The sequence below is a fragment of the Prosopis cineraria genome, unplaced genomic scaffold (assembly GCF_029017545.1).
Source record: "Prosopis cineraria cultivar Desert tree isolate PC_DT_omini unplaced genomic scaffold, ASM2901754v1 PC7, whole genome shotgun sequence".
In the NCBI taxonomy this organism is placed as follows: domain Eukaryota; kingdom Viridiplantae; phylum Streptophyta; class Magnoliopsida; order Fabales; family Fabaceae; genus Prosopis; species Prosopis cineraria.
The window spans coordinates 28,527,901-28,544,760 of NW_026555338.1; the positions used below are offsets into that span (position 1 = coordinate 28,527,901).

A 16,860-nucleotide genomic window follows, 5' to 3' on the forward strand; every position below is an offset into this window, starting at 1 on the left:
AGAATATGCCAACACGTGATTCGGCGACTACTAGTTGTTAATTAAGTTTGAATATCGGGGCTCGTGAGGCAGCGAGTGGATTTCTTTGATTTACACAAAGGGCAATTTCAATTGAATATAATTAATTATAAAAAATTAATAAATATAATTAATTTTAATTATAATTAATTATATTATAATGTGATTATGTTTAAATATTATTTTTTTAAAGTTAATTTTGACATAATTGAAAATGTTTGAATGTTTTAGTTTAAAATTAATTTTAAATGTACAAATTATTATAAAAGACATTATGTTTGAAAATTAAAATATTAATAAAATTGTATATAATATTAAATTTGATCAACTTTATTTAAGAAATAAAATATATTATTTAACTCATAGACTTGATTAATTATATAAATTTAAATTTATTTAAATTATTAATAATTTTATAATTTTATTCTTGTAAATAAAATTAAAAAGAGTATATAATAGTGATCCATTTAATATGTTAATAAAAAATAAATAATAAATGCGGATGAAAAGTGGATGATAGAATAAAAATAAAATACATGGTGAGAAATTTTTAAACACATTTTGATCAAGGCAAGAATAATTAAAATCATTGAAAGCAAACATATTTATAAATAAATACTATAAAAGAATAAAAAATATAAATAGAGTAAAAAATGAAGAATGAAAGTGTAAAAGAGAGGGCATTAATTGCTCATTTTGAAATGGCTGCAGGGGCATATTTGGGATGGGACAAAATCTGTCAACTCAAGGGACAAAATCGATCTTTAAAAGCTAGGAGGGAGTAGCCTGTTGCAGAATCGATTTGGAGGGGTAAAATCGATTTGCGAGGAAATTATGCTGTCATACTCATTCAATAATTGATCTTGGTCCAAAAAATCGATTCAAAACCCTATCTAAACAACTGAAATTATATTTCAAGTTTGTTTGGTTCACTTGACGAGGTTTTAAAGCATAGAAAGTTGAGCTTTGTGCTTGCTTTTTTGGAGTCCATAAACAGTTGTCCTTTCTTTGGTTAAAAAAAAAAAAAAACAGTTGTCCTGTGCATTTCAGCGTACAGGTATATGCTATGAATAATAAAAAAAAAATTTGATATATAAATCACAGTCAAATCTTTTAAAATATTATAATTTTTTTAAAATTTTTATGTACTCCTTTCGTCTTAAATTATAGAATATTTTTTAAAAAATTTTTCATCTTAAAATATACGACACTTAAATAGATTAAAGTTTTATTAAATATGTTAATTTTAATATTATCCTTTCTCTCTTTATAATTAATTTTTGTTCCTTTTTCTTTTCAATATATTAAATGATAGATATTTTTTTAAAGTTTATATTTTTATTTTAAAAAAATAAGATTTTTAGATGTATTTAATGAGGTTTATTGATATATGAGATTTTGTCTAAAAGTGTCTTATAATTTAAAACAAAAGGAGTATCTTTTTTACATTAATAATTTTAAATTAAATGACAAAATTATCCTTTATTTAAAATAAAAAATAACGTGTTTACGTGGAAAGAATTAATTTCTTGTTTAATTATTGTGATTTACATAATAAAACTTGTGATTGTTCAAACAAAAGTTGTAACTGATTATTTTTAGGAAAAATGGCACTAAGGGCCTTAAAAATAAACTTTATTACAATTTAAGCCTAAATGAATATGATATTACTCTGCAGACCTTGGGGCCCTTATTGTCAATTTTTTTGAAACCAAAAGTATGATTTTGTCCTTTGTTTAATTTGAATTCAAAACCTGCGTGAACCTTCGAAACAACAAAATAGATCATGCACGACACAATATCCACAATTCACAAGACGATGCCCACACATGCTTAACAGAAAGTTCATGCATTTCAAGTATTTCACTAGCCTTGGCTTTAACAAAAATGACTAGGCAAACTATGTACGACACAACATCCACTATGTATAAAACAATGTCCATGCGTGTTCAACAAAAAAAATCAATGCATTTTCAATATTTCACTAACCTAGGCTATAATAAAATGACATTAGGCAAACCATGCATGACACAACATTTACTATGCACAAGACGATGTTCATGCATACTTAATAGAAAGTCCATGCATTTTCAATATTAAGAAGGACAGTTACATTAGATATGAAAAATTTCATGTTGATATTAGTCTAGATACTAAAACAAGTGCCCACATGAAATTTGATATAATATTTCAAGTCTTATATATACAAAAAGTTAGTCACTATGTCCAAAATATCTAACAGTTGCTTCTCTATATATAAATAAAAAATATCTGTGATTTCTAATTACCCAAAAAATATTACTTGAAAATACTTTCATAGACATAATTATAGTTGCCTATGTACAAAAAAGAAGTACAATGTAACTACTTCTCATGATGGGTTAAGATTCTTGCATGTCTTGCGACTGTGTTCAACCTCTTCATATTTTGAACAATGATAAATCTTCTTATTTTGAAAGACTCTATCCTCCTTGTTTGTGGTCTCTCAGGAGGATGGCTAGTTAAAGACGGTTGTAAGAAAAGAAAGTTTGTAATATATTCTCACCTGAAAGTCTATGTGATTTCAATTTATCATTATGTTAGGTTTAACAAAATATTGAAGTTGGGCAAATAATGCATAACACAATATCCACTATGCATAATATAAGGTTCATTTATTCTCAACTAAAAGTTTATATGATTCTACTTTATTAATAGGCTACGCTTAATAAAATGCACAAGTAAGCAAACAATGCACAACACAATATCCACTATACACAACATAAGGTTCATATATTCTCAATTAAAAGTCCACACGATTCTATTTTATCAGTAGGCTAAATTTAACAAAATGCACAAATAGACAAACAATGTATAACACAATATCTACTATGCACAATATAAGGTTCATTTATTCTCAATTAAAAGTCTATACGATTTTACTTTATCAGTAGGCTGGGCTCAAAAAAATGCACAAGCAAGCAAACAATGCATAACACAATATCCACTATGCACAATATAAGGTTCATATATTCTCAACTAAATGTCCATATGATTCTACTTTATCAGTAGGTTAAGCTTAACAAAATGCATAAATAAGCAAATAATGTATAATACAATATCTACTATGCACAACACAAAGTTTATATATTCTCAACTAAAAGTCCATACAATTCTACTTTATCAGCAGTAGGCTAGACTTAACAAAATGTACAAGTAGGCAAATAATGTATAATATAATATCCACCATGCACAATATAAAGTTCATATATTCTCAATTAAAAGTCCATATAATTCTACTTTATTATTAGTAGGCTAGGCTTAACAAAATGTACAAGTAGGCAAACAATCTATAACACAATATCTACTATACACAATACAAGGTTCATATATTATCAACTAAAAGTTCATATAATTTTAGTTTATCAGTAGGCTAGAATTAACAAAATGCTTAAGTTAGGCACACAATGTGCAACACAAAATTTACTGTGCACAATATAAGGTTCATATACTTTCAACTAAAAAGTCCGTGCGATTTCAGTTTATCAGCAAGCTAGGCTTAATAAAATGTTCAATTTAGACAAACAATATACAACACAATATCCACTATGCACAACACAAGGTTTATATATTCTCAACTGAAAGTCATATTATTTTGAGCTATCACAGGTTTTGGGTTTTAGGTTCAAAACAAGGAGCACATTAGAGCTTTATTCTACTGTAGGCTAATACAAAGCAAAGATTTATTGCCTATTAGCACAAAGCATAAGTTGAAAGAGGAAAAACTAAATGTTAGCATTCTTTTCTGGTGATATGCGAAGTAAGGGAAAATGAAGGAAAGAACTGACGAGAATGCACAATAAGGGAGGAACAAGGAAGAAGAATGAATGGAGAGGAAGATCCCGACTGGCATAGTCCTCCTCCAACGATAGCAAAGGGCTGAATTTCAGGGGTCACAGTGATCAATAGCAATCAATAGCAACTCAATGCAACGAAAGAGATGAAAAATCATGATCTGTGGTTGAAGTATTAATAGCCAAGACTTCTACACTCGTCCACACCGTCGATAGTCAACAATGGCAGAGCGACGACTGAAGAAATGAGAAAGAAGAGATAGAATTCATTGCTTCAAGTTTTTCATGCAGGTTTTCTGAATTCAAATCAAACAAAGGGCAAAATCGTACTTTTGACTTTAAGAAAATTGGCAACAAAGGCCCCCAAAGCAATAACAGATTTGTTTAAGTCCAAATTGTAATAAAGTTTATTTTTAAGGCCCTTAATGCCATTCCCCGTTATTTTTAAAACTCGAACTTCAATAATAAAAAAAATTTCATGTGAAAAGTTGTAATTTCTTGTTCAACTTTTACTATTTGTGTAATAAAAGTTGTAATTATTTAAATAAAGTTATGATTGGTTATTTTTAAAACTTGAACTTTTTTTTGGTCATGTCAGAACTTGAATTTTAATAATAAAAGAAATTTCATATATAAAGTTATAATTTTTTATTCAATTTTTACTATTTATATAATCAAAATTATGATTATTTAAATAAAAGTTATAATTAAGACTGATTATTTTTAAAACTTATTTATTCATTATAAAAAAATTCACTTAAAAAGTTATAATTTTTTATTTAATTTTTATAATTTATAAAATAAAAGTTGTTATTGTTTGAATAAAAATTATGATTGGAAAAATATAACCAAAGCCTGCATGTCAGCGTGCAAGCATATGTCATGAATCACTGGAAAAATAAAAAAGTTAAAATAATAAGAACCAAAGTAAAAATGTTATCAGGTGAGAAGTTATTATTATTATAATGAAGTTGAATTATCAAGACTTTGGACTCAGCAAGTGATTTGTTTGATTCACAGCAATTATAGTTCATGCCTCTTGTTGATGACTTACGTGGACGTGAAAAATATGAGATTTCTACCTATTTCTTGATTTCATATTTCCCCTGATAATGAATTAATTACATTTGGTAGTAGTAAGGTATGAATATAATCATAATGAACCTATTCCAAAAGGATTACTTGTTACAATATATGAAAAACTAAATGTATGTTCGGTTATAACTTTTAAAAACTATTTTAACAAATAATTTCTTAGATCTGTTAAGATATTTTTTAAAAGTTCATTTCAAAAAGCAAAAAATTAGTTAAGTCTATCTAGAAATGTAATTTTAAAAATACCTCAAGAAAAAAAAAAAATATGTGTACGTACATGTATATGCATTGCAATTTGGCATTTCTCCCCTTGCTCTAATTTTGCACAATATAATTAAACAGGATGCAAATTGGCATTATAAAACACATAAGAACAAAAAAATGACTAGATTAAATTCGAGCATTTTTATGAAATAAAAAAAGAAACATAATGATAATAAAAAAATGATATATATATTTTTTATTTTGACTATCCAACTAGATAAAATTCGAGCATTTCTATAATGAAATTTAAAAAAAAGAAAGAAAGAAAGAAAGTGAGACCTGCCGACATAAGATATGAAAGAAAACTCTGTTTTGAAGGTCTTCTTTTATTGAAAGATCAAAGTAATATGGATAAGAACAAGCTTCAGAGTTAAGCTTGTTCAGGTTTTGGAGATGTAGCACAAAACTAGATTGTGTCTCGAAGAATAACTCTGATGGTATGTGACCCTTTGAGAGAATGTTTGCAGCAGTCAGGTTTGCCCCTCTTCATACTTCTCTATAATGTCAACCCTCATAAAAAGATTCTTACATAAAGTCCTTCTCAACATATATTAAGAATTGAAAGCAGCTCCATCACTATTTTTATCAGTTTGCTAAAGTCACTGTATCATGATAATGGCTTCATTTCCCTCCCTCCGGAAACAATTATTGAATCTCTGTAAATCTGCTAAAAAGCACGTAAGGTAAGAACATTCAGAGTCAAAACTGGAATCTAACATTATCTCAAGCACAAAGAGACTTTGAAAAAGGAGTAATTAATCAAAATACAATCAAGAAGGCACTCAAGCACACTAACCCATTATTCACGTGTACAACAAATTAACTAACCATTACTCTCCACAACCGAAGCTTAAGGCAAATTTTTTGGCTGAGAACCCAGTAAATATCTTGCAACATGGAGGCCATGAACTTCTATACAACCTCTTCTTCTTCTTCTTCTTCTTCTTCTTCTTCTCCTCCTCTTTTTTCTTTTTTGAAAAACAAAAGACAAAATGAAAGGACGTTGATGCTCACAAGACTTATTCACAAGTTTAACCACTAAATGAGTGTATCCAATGAACGACAGTACAAGAATAGCACAATCTGTGTGATTGTCAAGATTCAGTAAGAAGATGGATTTTAACAGCCCTGAATGCACTTTGTTATCTTGATCTTCAATGCTTGATGGGATTTCATAGCTAGGCAGTCCAATGGAGTGGCTTACTCTCACTTAAAAACAAGATTTCATTTTCTTTCAAATCAATTTTGGAATTTAATTCCATCCACATACAAGACTATTTGGAGGCTAGGATGCCTCGCTTTAAGCAGAAATCTATTTTCCTTTAGAGCACATTAGGTCTGCACTCATGTTCTGCCCCAACTCCTCTGGTGTTGTTTTTACAGAGAAATATATGGACCTGCTGCAAAAAAGATTACACGCCTGAGAATACATGACAACTAAAATAATATACACAATATTGTTAAAAGCCACCTTATCTGAGACTTTCCAAGAAGTTCCATCTCTTGAATAAATAACCCAATTAGAATTTCCAGATTGAAAGCCAAGCATGTTGAATTTATATGTACACAAGACTACAAGGATAAATTCTTCTGCATCCAAAGCTACTGTGGCTTGCATAGCAAAACCTTCGACACAAAAACAAATGACATGGCTTTGGGATTTTATCATTTTTCTTCGAAAAGGATTTATAAGCATATCTGTATGATGACTTATTATCATATAATGTGTGCGTGTGTGTATTCACTAGAAAATCTTGCAAAGGAGAACCTTGAAAAGCGAGCAAGCAAGCACACTGTAATTCTTACGTGCGTCATGCATGCTATATAGAAAGAACAAGATTTGTTAGCATCAAGCGTGCTATAAAAATGAGCCCAAACCCAAAATAGGCACAATCCTTTAACAGATCGTAACTTTGATAGGTATAGAAAATGAGGGGAAATTAAACCAATTTTTTAACAAAACTAGTGCAGAAGAGGAGAGAGAGAAATAAGTGAGAGAAGGGCAGATTTTGCATTGTCATTGAATAATCCAGTTGTTGGAGAACTATGAATTCTCTCACCTTCTAGTGTTCATATTTTGAGACCATTCATGGCTTTGGATCTTGGCTTCTACCTTTTGCATTCTTGCCATGCTGCAGCGGCCTTCTTTTGAGTTTCATAACCAGGCAGTGCAGTTTCATCGCTGGCTTGTGGTTTCCACCCTTTAGACATAAATCTTTCTTTCTTCAGAGCACATTCTTTGGTTTTGAGATTTTACCAATAAATATAGACCTATTGCAAAAAGATTACTTGTTAGATATTTTGTTATTTTGCATTTGTCTCTTGCGCTTTTGGTACAGTATGAACTGAAGCTAAGTGGGCTTTTTAAAGCGCATAAGAATAAAACATAAACTCAGTTGACATCTCCTAAACCAGGATCAAATATTAACACATTTTAACCAAAGTAGAGAAAACTAGATTGCAATCTGGCTTTGCTCAACAAAAATGTATGTCATGTGTCTTCAGCCCACATGTTTTTGGATTCAAAATTATTATGAATCAACACATGGTACTATATGCAAAAATGGAAATCCAGGTAAGAGAAGAGAAATCACCTTTAAGCTGGGAATTCCCCTGTAGTTCTATACAGGTGATAATCCAAATTATCAAAAATGACATGGTAAATTGAAGCATCAAGAACCAAAAAAGCAATATTCAAATACGTAATGCACAAAGTTTTGGATTTGAAATTCCTATGCCAGAGAAAGTACCAGAAACGTTGTTAAGCAATTAGAGTCGGTGATCATCTCATTAATGATTTGTGACTCCAATCACTATCTATCAGTAAGCAAGGAATGGGATTCCTTCCCCTATGCTACCATGTCTTCTTGATCAATGAACCAAAGATTATAGCCTGAAGCCCTGAAATGTGAAGAGAACAATTGGGAATAAGTAGACCTTCCTTTGCAAAACATCGGAGTCTCTGTGTTCACAAATCCAAGAATAATATCAAAAGAGTTCGTTTGTTCACTGGACCATTTATGAGAGCTTGTCAATGGAAAGAAAGGTGACTAATGTTGTGTCTGAAGAAAATGGGTCGCCAGCTGCTCCTTCTCTTCACAGTGTCATGCATAAATGTTTCTCTTCAAAGCTGACAGCTGTCGAAGGTTTCAACTAAAGACTAGTGAATACATATTCTATAGCATCTCCTACATGCTAAATTTGGTAAATATATGACATCATGTGTATTTAAACATGACAAATTATATGGATCCTTGCGGAATTAATACATGCATGGAAGGATAATATAGAAAAAAGACAAGAATCAGCGGCCAAACACAAATTAAACCATATTTCTCAAATTAGAATAATATTCACAAGATAGAAATTATACTCCAATTAAGTATCTTTAATACAAAATGTAAAACTTATAAAAAACAATACTGTAAATAATACAACTCATTATTATTTATAGCAAACCATATTTCAACGAGGTGCTTCTCTAGGGCATGATTTCCAAGGACAACAACATCCAGGGCCCTTGTGATTTGATGCTTTACTTTTATTCCCTTATTTATTTATTTCTGTAAAAGGTGTTGCATGTGAGTGCATAAGAGATGAGCAGTGGAGAAAGGGAAAAGCAGAAAATCTAACTTGGTACCTGATGAGAGGCCATCAAATTTGATGTTGAAGGCCCTTGTGATTGGGCAGTTCAACTTAGTACATCACCATCGAAGGCAATTTGGGGGATGTGAGCAATGTTTGACCACTCTCTGCCTTTTTTCTTTTGGCACCGCTTTTTAAGCTTCGGACTTCCCCAAACGAACAAAGTATGAATGGAACTTGGCAAACCCTTCTTTGGGAAGCATTTGAGTTTAGGACACCCAAACAGATGCAATTCCCGCAAAGCCAATAAGTGGTGAAGACCCTTATAATCCAAAGTTGCAAGATTTGAACAATCGTAAAAATAAATTGTGGTAAGAGTAGGTGGCAACAAGTCTGGTTCAGGAAGACATTCAGCTTCTTCATCTTGAATGGCCAACGCTTGTAGGAAAGTATGATTATGCAAGCCCCACTCCTTTCGAGATGCCATCAGTTTCTGGCTACTCCTGATTTCAAGACCCTGCAGATTTCTTGGCAAAACACCCTCAGAAAATGATTCCACTTGCGTACAGCCCTCTATCCTTATAAAACACAACGCTGGAAAGAGGATGTGCATGCGCTCTGGAAGTGATTTTAAACTCTCTAGTCTTTCAACACGAAATTCAACCAATTTGGGGGCTGAAAATCCTCCTTTTGGAAATGATTCAAATTTATGGCACTCGATTAGTTTCAAAGACACAAGGGAATTCATATGATGATCGTGCCCCTCACCAACAGATAAATGTTTCAAGATTACCACATTGCATTAATTCTAGTACCTGAAGATTGGGGAATAAATCAAGCGGGAAGGTCCTTAGGGAGTCACAGCCATGTATCCGTATTCCTTGAAGGAAATTATGACCATGCGGCAATGGGAATCCCAGAGAAGCGAAATTTAAAGTGATCAATCTTTCAAGGCAAGTATGGGCAACCATATTCTCAAACGTTTCAACCGAAAAGCATTCTGTGAAGGGTTCCCTGATGGCAAGATCTTTTAGAGTTGATGGAAGGCATTCCAATTGCACCTTTCCACAGCTTTGTAGTACCAATTCATGAACAGATGGAGCCCGCAAAAGTGAATCCACAAGCTGCTCGCAATCGACGATGACTAGCTTCATTAAAGAAGGTAGCAGTGCTGGAATGCGCTGCTCCTTCAACTTGGGACATCTTATTAAAGAAAACTCACGCAGACATGGGAAAGCACCATCTACATCTTCACAATTCCACTCCTCCCATCCCTTCATTCCCTTAAATCTTAGGATCTCGAGAGACGCAAATGAAGTTTTACAAGAATTATTCCCATAAAATTCAGGACCAACAACCACAACACTATCGAGACCTATGATTGAGAGTGACTTGAGAGTTGACAATAGACCCAGTGATGGCAAGGATAAACAATATTTGCAATTTATCAACTCTATCGACACCACATATGATAATGTATTATCTGTTAACCAATTTGGAAAATTGGGACCTTCAAAGTTGCTAATTGATAGATTTTTCAAGTTTTGGGGAGGTTGGAGATTCTCCAGCACATCCCTTTCTTGGTGAGATTCTTCATTCTTCATGCTCCAACCCAATGCTAACTCCTCAAGGTGTCTTTTATTTTTTAAATTGGCAGCTAAGCATTCCTCAGGATCTAGTACATTTTGCAAATCTAAAATAGACAATGCTCCTCCAAGATCAAGATCGCCTAATTGCTTGATGTCCGTCTCTTCACATTCGCCCACAACAAATGATGATAAAACTTGAAGATTTCTTAACTCCCCCATTCTCTTTGGCATGTTTTTCACCTTAGTTTCACGAAAATCAAGATGCCGCAAATTTATGAGTTTGTGCAAGTCATTGGGCAATTCTTCCAAACCCTCACAAAACCCCAACTTCAGCGTTTGCAAGTTATAAAGTGAGCATACTGAATCGGGTAGTCTTTTTATACCGGTTTTCGAAAGATCCAAATAACGTAGATGCTTAAGCTTGCCGATAGACTTGGGCAATTTAATGATGTTGCTATATCCTGACAAATTTAAGACACGCAAGCACCTAAATTTGAGCAACAAATCTTTTATCATATTGTTGGACACAAACAAAAAGGGATCATGCCGCGAATCATGCATGAAAGTGCGCAATTTCTCTGCATTGCATATAATTTCAAATTTTCCAGCAGAATCACCCCAACGCTCTCTAATATATGAAAAGTGGCGGGTAACTTTCAAGACGTTTTGTGCTTTTGCATCCTGCAACCTCAAACAAAATTCCCCAGAAACATTCTTTGCCAGATCATTAATAAGATCATGCATGACATAGCACGTTTTATCTCCACTTGCTTTTTGAAAAAATGATCTCGATAAAAGATCATGAAACAGCTGATCTCCTACATCCTTTAAGTCTTTTTTTTGTTGTCTCGTGAAAAAATTCTCAGCCATCCACAGCTCAACAAGATGTTCTTTACTAAATTCATGATCTTTGGGAAATATTGAACAATAAGCAAAGCATCTCTTGAGAAGAGAAGGAAGGTGACGATAGCTCAATCTTAAAGCTGGGGGAATAATATCTTTACCCTCCTCCCATATTTCACTTCTCAAAATGTCATTCCATTCCTCAATAGATGACCTTGTGTGCAGTAAGCTCCCAATTGTCTTTAACGCTAAAGGCAACCCATTGCATTTTTTAATAATTTCTCTACCAATCGCCTCAATATCAACATTTGAAAAATGAGCATCTCCATTGGACAGAGCATATTCTTTGAACAACAACCAGCTATCTTCTTCTTTTAAACACTTCAGTGAATATATTTTAGTTGAGCGCATAGTTGAAGCAACTTTGTCAGTACGGGTGGTTACTAAAATTTTGCTCCCAGGAGCCCCAAATTTAAAAGGGGTTTGTAAGGCTTCCCATTCATTAAATTCTTCATTCCAAAGATCATCTAAAACAAGAAAGAATCTCTTTCCAGTCAACATTCCTTTCAATTTATTTTGTAGTACATTTAAACTTTCACTATTATCATTACAGAAACTTATTGCCTCAATAATTGCTCTAGTCACCTTTGTGACATCAAAGTCATTAGAAACACACACCCATGCTTTGAGCTCAAATCGATCTTGCACCCTCACATCATTGTAAATACATTGAGCAAGAGTGGTTTTACCCAACCCTCCCATACCCACTATGGAAAATATAGAAAGCTGACTGCTATTATATTGTTGTGATAGCAACCAGCCATCAATGATCTCATTTTTGTCTTCATTTCTACCATAAATTCTAGCTTCATCCACCAAGCAAGTTGTTGGAACCTTTCTCATTGATCCTACACCGGCACCTCCTCCTTCTTTCAATCCTAGGATATCCATCTGACTTTTAAGATATTCTAAGTTGTGAAGGACTTGTTTGATCCTTGATTCAATTTCCTTGTCAAATGAACTAGCAGAACCAGTGAAAAAGTTTCGTACCTCGCGTATGACAGAACCAGATTGTGATTTAGCTTCCACCACGCGCTTCGTCTCTTCGTAGTCGATCTCATCAAGGGCATCCTCAGCATCATAAACAGCATCTTTGACCATATCAAGCCAAGCTTTCACATTTGGATTGGTGATCTCCTTTTGCTCTGCATCATCAATCAATGCATTCATGGATAACAAACAGATGTTCAACTTGCTCAGCAACGTCTCGTCTAGTTTCCTGCCTCGGAAGAAGTCAAGCACTTCACGGGAAGCCAGCCTTTGAAGAGCCACCTGGAGGAAAGAAGAGAGAATAGAACCACCAAATGCTTCAAGAGCCATGGATGATTTTACAGAGAAGAAATTTGAGAGAGGAAGTGATATAGCAGGCGAAGAAAAGGAAGGCGAGGCGGCCAATGTGCGGTGAAAGTGGCTTCGAAGGGCCGCTGCTACTTACTTGACCGACCCAATGTGATGGAGGCCAGCTTAGCAAATTCACAAGACGACATTGACGAAGACCTTGATTTGACTCTGCTCCTCTCCAAAGTCTACGCCTTTTCCCCCCTGCTGCCCCCAGTGATCATTCCATTTTTTAAAGTGAAATTGAAAGGTAATTTTCTAATTCCTAAGAATTTTTGTCACTTGAAAGTAGTAAAGAATTGGATGTTTATTTCAGCAAAGAAAAAAGACACAGAAAATGAGAAAAGCGGGAAAGGATGCAACTTGCAATCCATTTTAACATGATGACTTTTGTTATTAATCAAGATATATCTAAATATGTTCCCAGCATGAAAAATTGATGAATCAAATCGTTGGAATTTTGTTAAATTATATCTCTCCTCTTTTTTTTTTTTTGGAATAAAGACAGTTATTATTAAAACATAAAAAGTTACAACGCAGGAACGACTCTTAACGGAAGGAGAAACAACAAAAGCTGCGAACAAACTCGACTAAAACGAAAACTAGACATACAGACTCAACAGAACAAAAACTACCAGCAGAAACAAAAAGACTCGAGAAATAACTCAAGAAGATAAAGACCAAAAGGCCCAAGCCATACATTATATGAACATGCAGATGCTGAAAAGAAACACTCGCATAAATTTCTTGTGGAATTAGTTTGAAAACTAGTTCATCATCAGTTTGAAGCTTGGCGAGTAAGAAAATGAAACGATAACTAAGTATTGAATTATAAGTTTGCCTCCCGTAGGATTTTGAGTGCCATAGCTTGAACTCAAGCAGCCATGGCAGTTGTGGAAACATTGCATGATGAGAAATGACATAACCCAAGACCATACAGAAGACACTATGAGAAGGAAAAAGAAAACAACAAAGCAACACATCATTTTGGACCTCTAAAGACTCTAAGCTGCTGCAAATCTTTAGAGGTCCTCGGTAGTTTCATGGAACCCTGCGAGATTTTTTTGGCAGAAACCCTGCGAAACCAGTGCTCTGTTTCGTTGTAGCAAAACAGAGGAAGCTTGCATTTGAGATGAATCCGAGAAGAGTCAACAAGACCAATATCAGCAAACTGGAATAGATCCCTATGAAGAGCAGAATCAGAGGTATTTTTTTTTTCTCTCTATTGTTTGAGAGAAGCTTGAGTATATTTTTCAAGAAAATACTATACAATTTATTCTTTTTTTAAAAAAAATTACTCATAAGCATTTTTTCATTGAAATCAATTATATTCAAAACATAACTGGGCATTAAATATAATAAAAATTTAAATCTTAATTTATGATATTGTGGAGGATTAATGCTTTTTATTACTGGACCCAACTGTGGGTAATTTATTCCTTATTTTTAATAGATACACAGACAGTCCAAATTTAATTTAAACCACGGGTCCCGTGAAAGCACGGTCAAATTTTTCACTTGAAAATATGTATTGTTCTCTTTTTTTTTTTTCTGATTCCAACCTACAAAACTGAAAAATGCTATGAATCAAAATCTCAATAAAAACATACTTCTGTTCATGAAAAAAAAATGATTTATAATTTACTCGCAGGGATGAAATTTGAGGGGGAGCAATAGCAGAAGAAGAAAAGGCAAATACTTTTGAAGGTGACAAAAAATAAAAGGTAATTTTCTAATTCCTTAAAATTTTCATCACTTGAAAGTGAAAAAAAAAATATATTTCAGCAAAGAAAAAAGAAACAGAAAATGAGAAAAGAACGAAAGGAAAAGCATAGAACTTGAAATCCATTCCGACCTGATGACTTTTATTGTTATTAAAATATATTTTTTTAAATATTATATAATTTTATTTTAAAAATAGTTTATACATTTTTTATTAATATAAATTATGAAGATTTTTGAGCTAATTGCTTCTTGTCAGTCTCATCACCTTCACCCACATAAAATGACGACAAAACTTGAAGTTTTTTCAATTCCCCCATTCTCTTTGGCACATTTTTCACCTTAGTTTCACGAAAATCAAGATGTTGCAAATTTATTAGTTTATGCAAATCATTTGGCAATTCTTCCAAATCCTTACAAAACTCCAACCTTAATGTTTGCAAGTTGTAAAGTAAGCAGATTGAATCTGGTAATCTTTTTATTGGAGTTTTTGAAATATTCAAATAACATAGATGTTTGAGATTGTCAATAGACTTGGGCAATTCAATAATGTTTGCATAGCCTGATAAAGACAAGACACGTAAGCACTTGAACTTGAACAACAAATTTTGCATCATTTTGTTGGACACTAGCCAAGGAGGATTATTATACCATGAATCGTGCCTGAAAGTGCGCAATTTCTTAGTATCGCATATAACTTCAAATTTTTTAGCAGAATCACCCAAATGCTCTCTGTGTATGAAAAGTGGCGAGTAGCTTTCGAGGCATATCGTGCTTTACCTTCCTGCAACATAAAACAAAAGTCTCCAGAAACATTCTTTGCTAGATCATTAATAAGATCGTGCATGATGTAAGACATTTTATCTCCACTTGCTTGCTGAAAAAACGATCTTGCTAAGAGATCATGAAACAACTTATCTCCTACATCCTTTAACTCTTTTCCTTGTTGTGCACTAAAAAAATTCTCAGCCATCCACAACTCAACAAGGTGCTCTTTGCTAAATTCATAATCTTTGGGAAATACAGAACAATAAGCAAAGCATCTCTTGAGAAGAGATGGAAGGTGATGGTAGCTCAATCTTAAAGCTGCAGGAGGAAGAATATTGGTACCCTCCTCCCATACCTCACTTTTCAAAATGTCGTTCCATTCCTCAATAGATGACTTTGTGTACAGTAGGCTCCCAATTGTCTTTAACGCCAAAGGCAACCCCTTACATGTTTCAATAATTTTCTTGCCAATAGCTTCAAAATTAGGATTTGAAAAGGGGGCATCTCCATCAAGCAAAGCATACTTTTTGAACAACAACCAACTATTTTCTTCATTTAAATACACAAGTGAACGCACTTTAGTTGAGCGCACAATTGAAGCAACAATGTTACAAGAATTTTGCTTCTAGAAGCCACAAATTTGAAATGGGTATGTAAGGCCTCCCATTCAATAAATTTCTCGTTCCAAAGATCATCCAAGACAAGGAGGAATCTCTTTCCTATCAACATTCCCTTCAATTTATTTTGTAGCACATTTAAATCTTTACTATCATCATTAGACAAAGTTATTGCCTCAATAATTGCTCCAGTCACCCTGGTGACATCAAAGTTATCAGAAACACACACCCATGCTTTGAGCTTAAATTCATCTTGCACTCTCACATCATTGTAAATACATTGAGCAAGAGTGGTTTTACCCAATCCTCCCATACCCATAATGGAAAGGACAGAAAGCTGACTGCTATTATATTGTTGTGATAGCAACCAGTCATCAATGATGGCGTCTGTATCTCCATTTCTACCATAAATTCCAGCTTCATCCACCAAGCAAGTTGTTGGAAACTTTCTCACTGATCCTCCACTGGCACCCCCACCTTCTTTCAATCCTAGTATGTCTTTTTTACTTTCCAGATATTCTAAGGTGTGAAGGACTTGTTTGATCCTTGATTGGATTTCCTTGTCAAATGAACCAGCAGAATTAGTTAAGAGGTTTCGTACCTTGCGTGTCATAGTATTAGATTGAGATTCAGCTTCCACCATGCGCTTCGTCACTTCGTAGTCAATTTCTGTTGTATGTGTGTCAAAAGTGTGTGTGTCAAAGTCCCACATTGACTAAAGGAAGAAATCTCCTAGTGTATATATACTAAGGAATGAAGTAGGCTAGTAAAATGAGCTTGGAGGAGAAGTGGCCTCGCGCACATGAGACAGGCCAATTCAGGGCAATCGCAGTTGAAATCAGCCGATTCGCCCCCCCTACGCGTGAGTTTAAGAGACACTGGGTTCCTTTTACCGGGTTATTTTTACAAAAAATGGTTAAATAAATAATTATTTTTGCTTACCCGAAAAACCTCTGATTTAGCTGTTTTCAAGTTGAACTTGAGGCGTTGGCAGTTTTCTGGAAACCGAATTCTGTGCGTTAATGTTTTGTCTGCCAAGCGTCTCTAGATTGAATGCTGAACATTTTCGGATTAATGGACGTGCACATTTTTACTGTTTAAGGCGTGTAACTGAAGCATTAATCCATG

At 33.6% G+C, this 16,860-nt stretch overlaps 2 protein-coding genes across 8 annotated transcripts; both read right to left on the reverse strand.

Annotated features, from left to right (window-relative positions):
* Positions 1-5,419: 5,419 nt before the first annotated feature.
* On the reverse strand, positions 5,420-11,989 carry LOC129316351 (putative disease resistance RPP13-like protein 1). Of its 7 annotated transcripts, none has more exons than XM_054960724.1 (4): positions 8,851-11,989; positions 8,226-8,347; positions 7,271-8,111; positions 5,420-6,607 (listed from the first exon to the last, which is right to left on the reverse strand). In XM_054960724.1, exon 1 carries the CDS (start codon positions 11,987-11,989, stop codon positions 9,560-9,562), a length of 2,430 nt encoding a protein of 809 aa, XP_054816699.1. In that variant the 3' UTR covers positions 5,420-6,607; positions 7,271-8,111; positions 8,226-8,347; positions 8,851-9,559. The 7 variants fall into 7 exon arrangements, with proteins under 7 accessions (XP_054816699.1, XP_054816700.1, XP_054816704.1 ...); XM_054960725.1 differs by having other exon boundaries at positions 7,271-7,481; positions 7,961-8,347; XM_054960729.1 differs by having other exon boundaries at positions 5,420-5,874; positions 6,039-6,607; positions 7,271-8,347.
* Positions 11,990-13,607: 1,618 nt separating this feature from the next.
* Positions 13,608-16,375, reverse strand: LOC129316693 (putative disease resistance RPP13-like protein 1). The gene is made up of 4 exons (XM_054961090.1): positions 15,728-16,375; positions 14,999-15,638; positions 14,689-14,909; positions 13,608-13,796 (listed from the first exon to the last, which is right to left on the reverse strand). The coding sequence occupies exons 1-4, from the start codon at positions 16,373-16,375 to the stop codon at positions 13,608-13,610; spliced, it is 1,698 nt and encodes a 565-aa protein (XP_054817065.1).
* Positions 16,376-16,860: the final 485 nt, after the last annotated feature.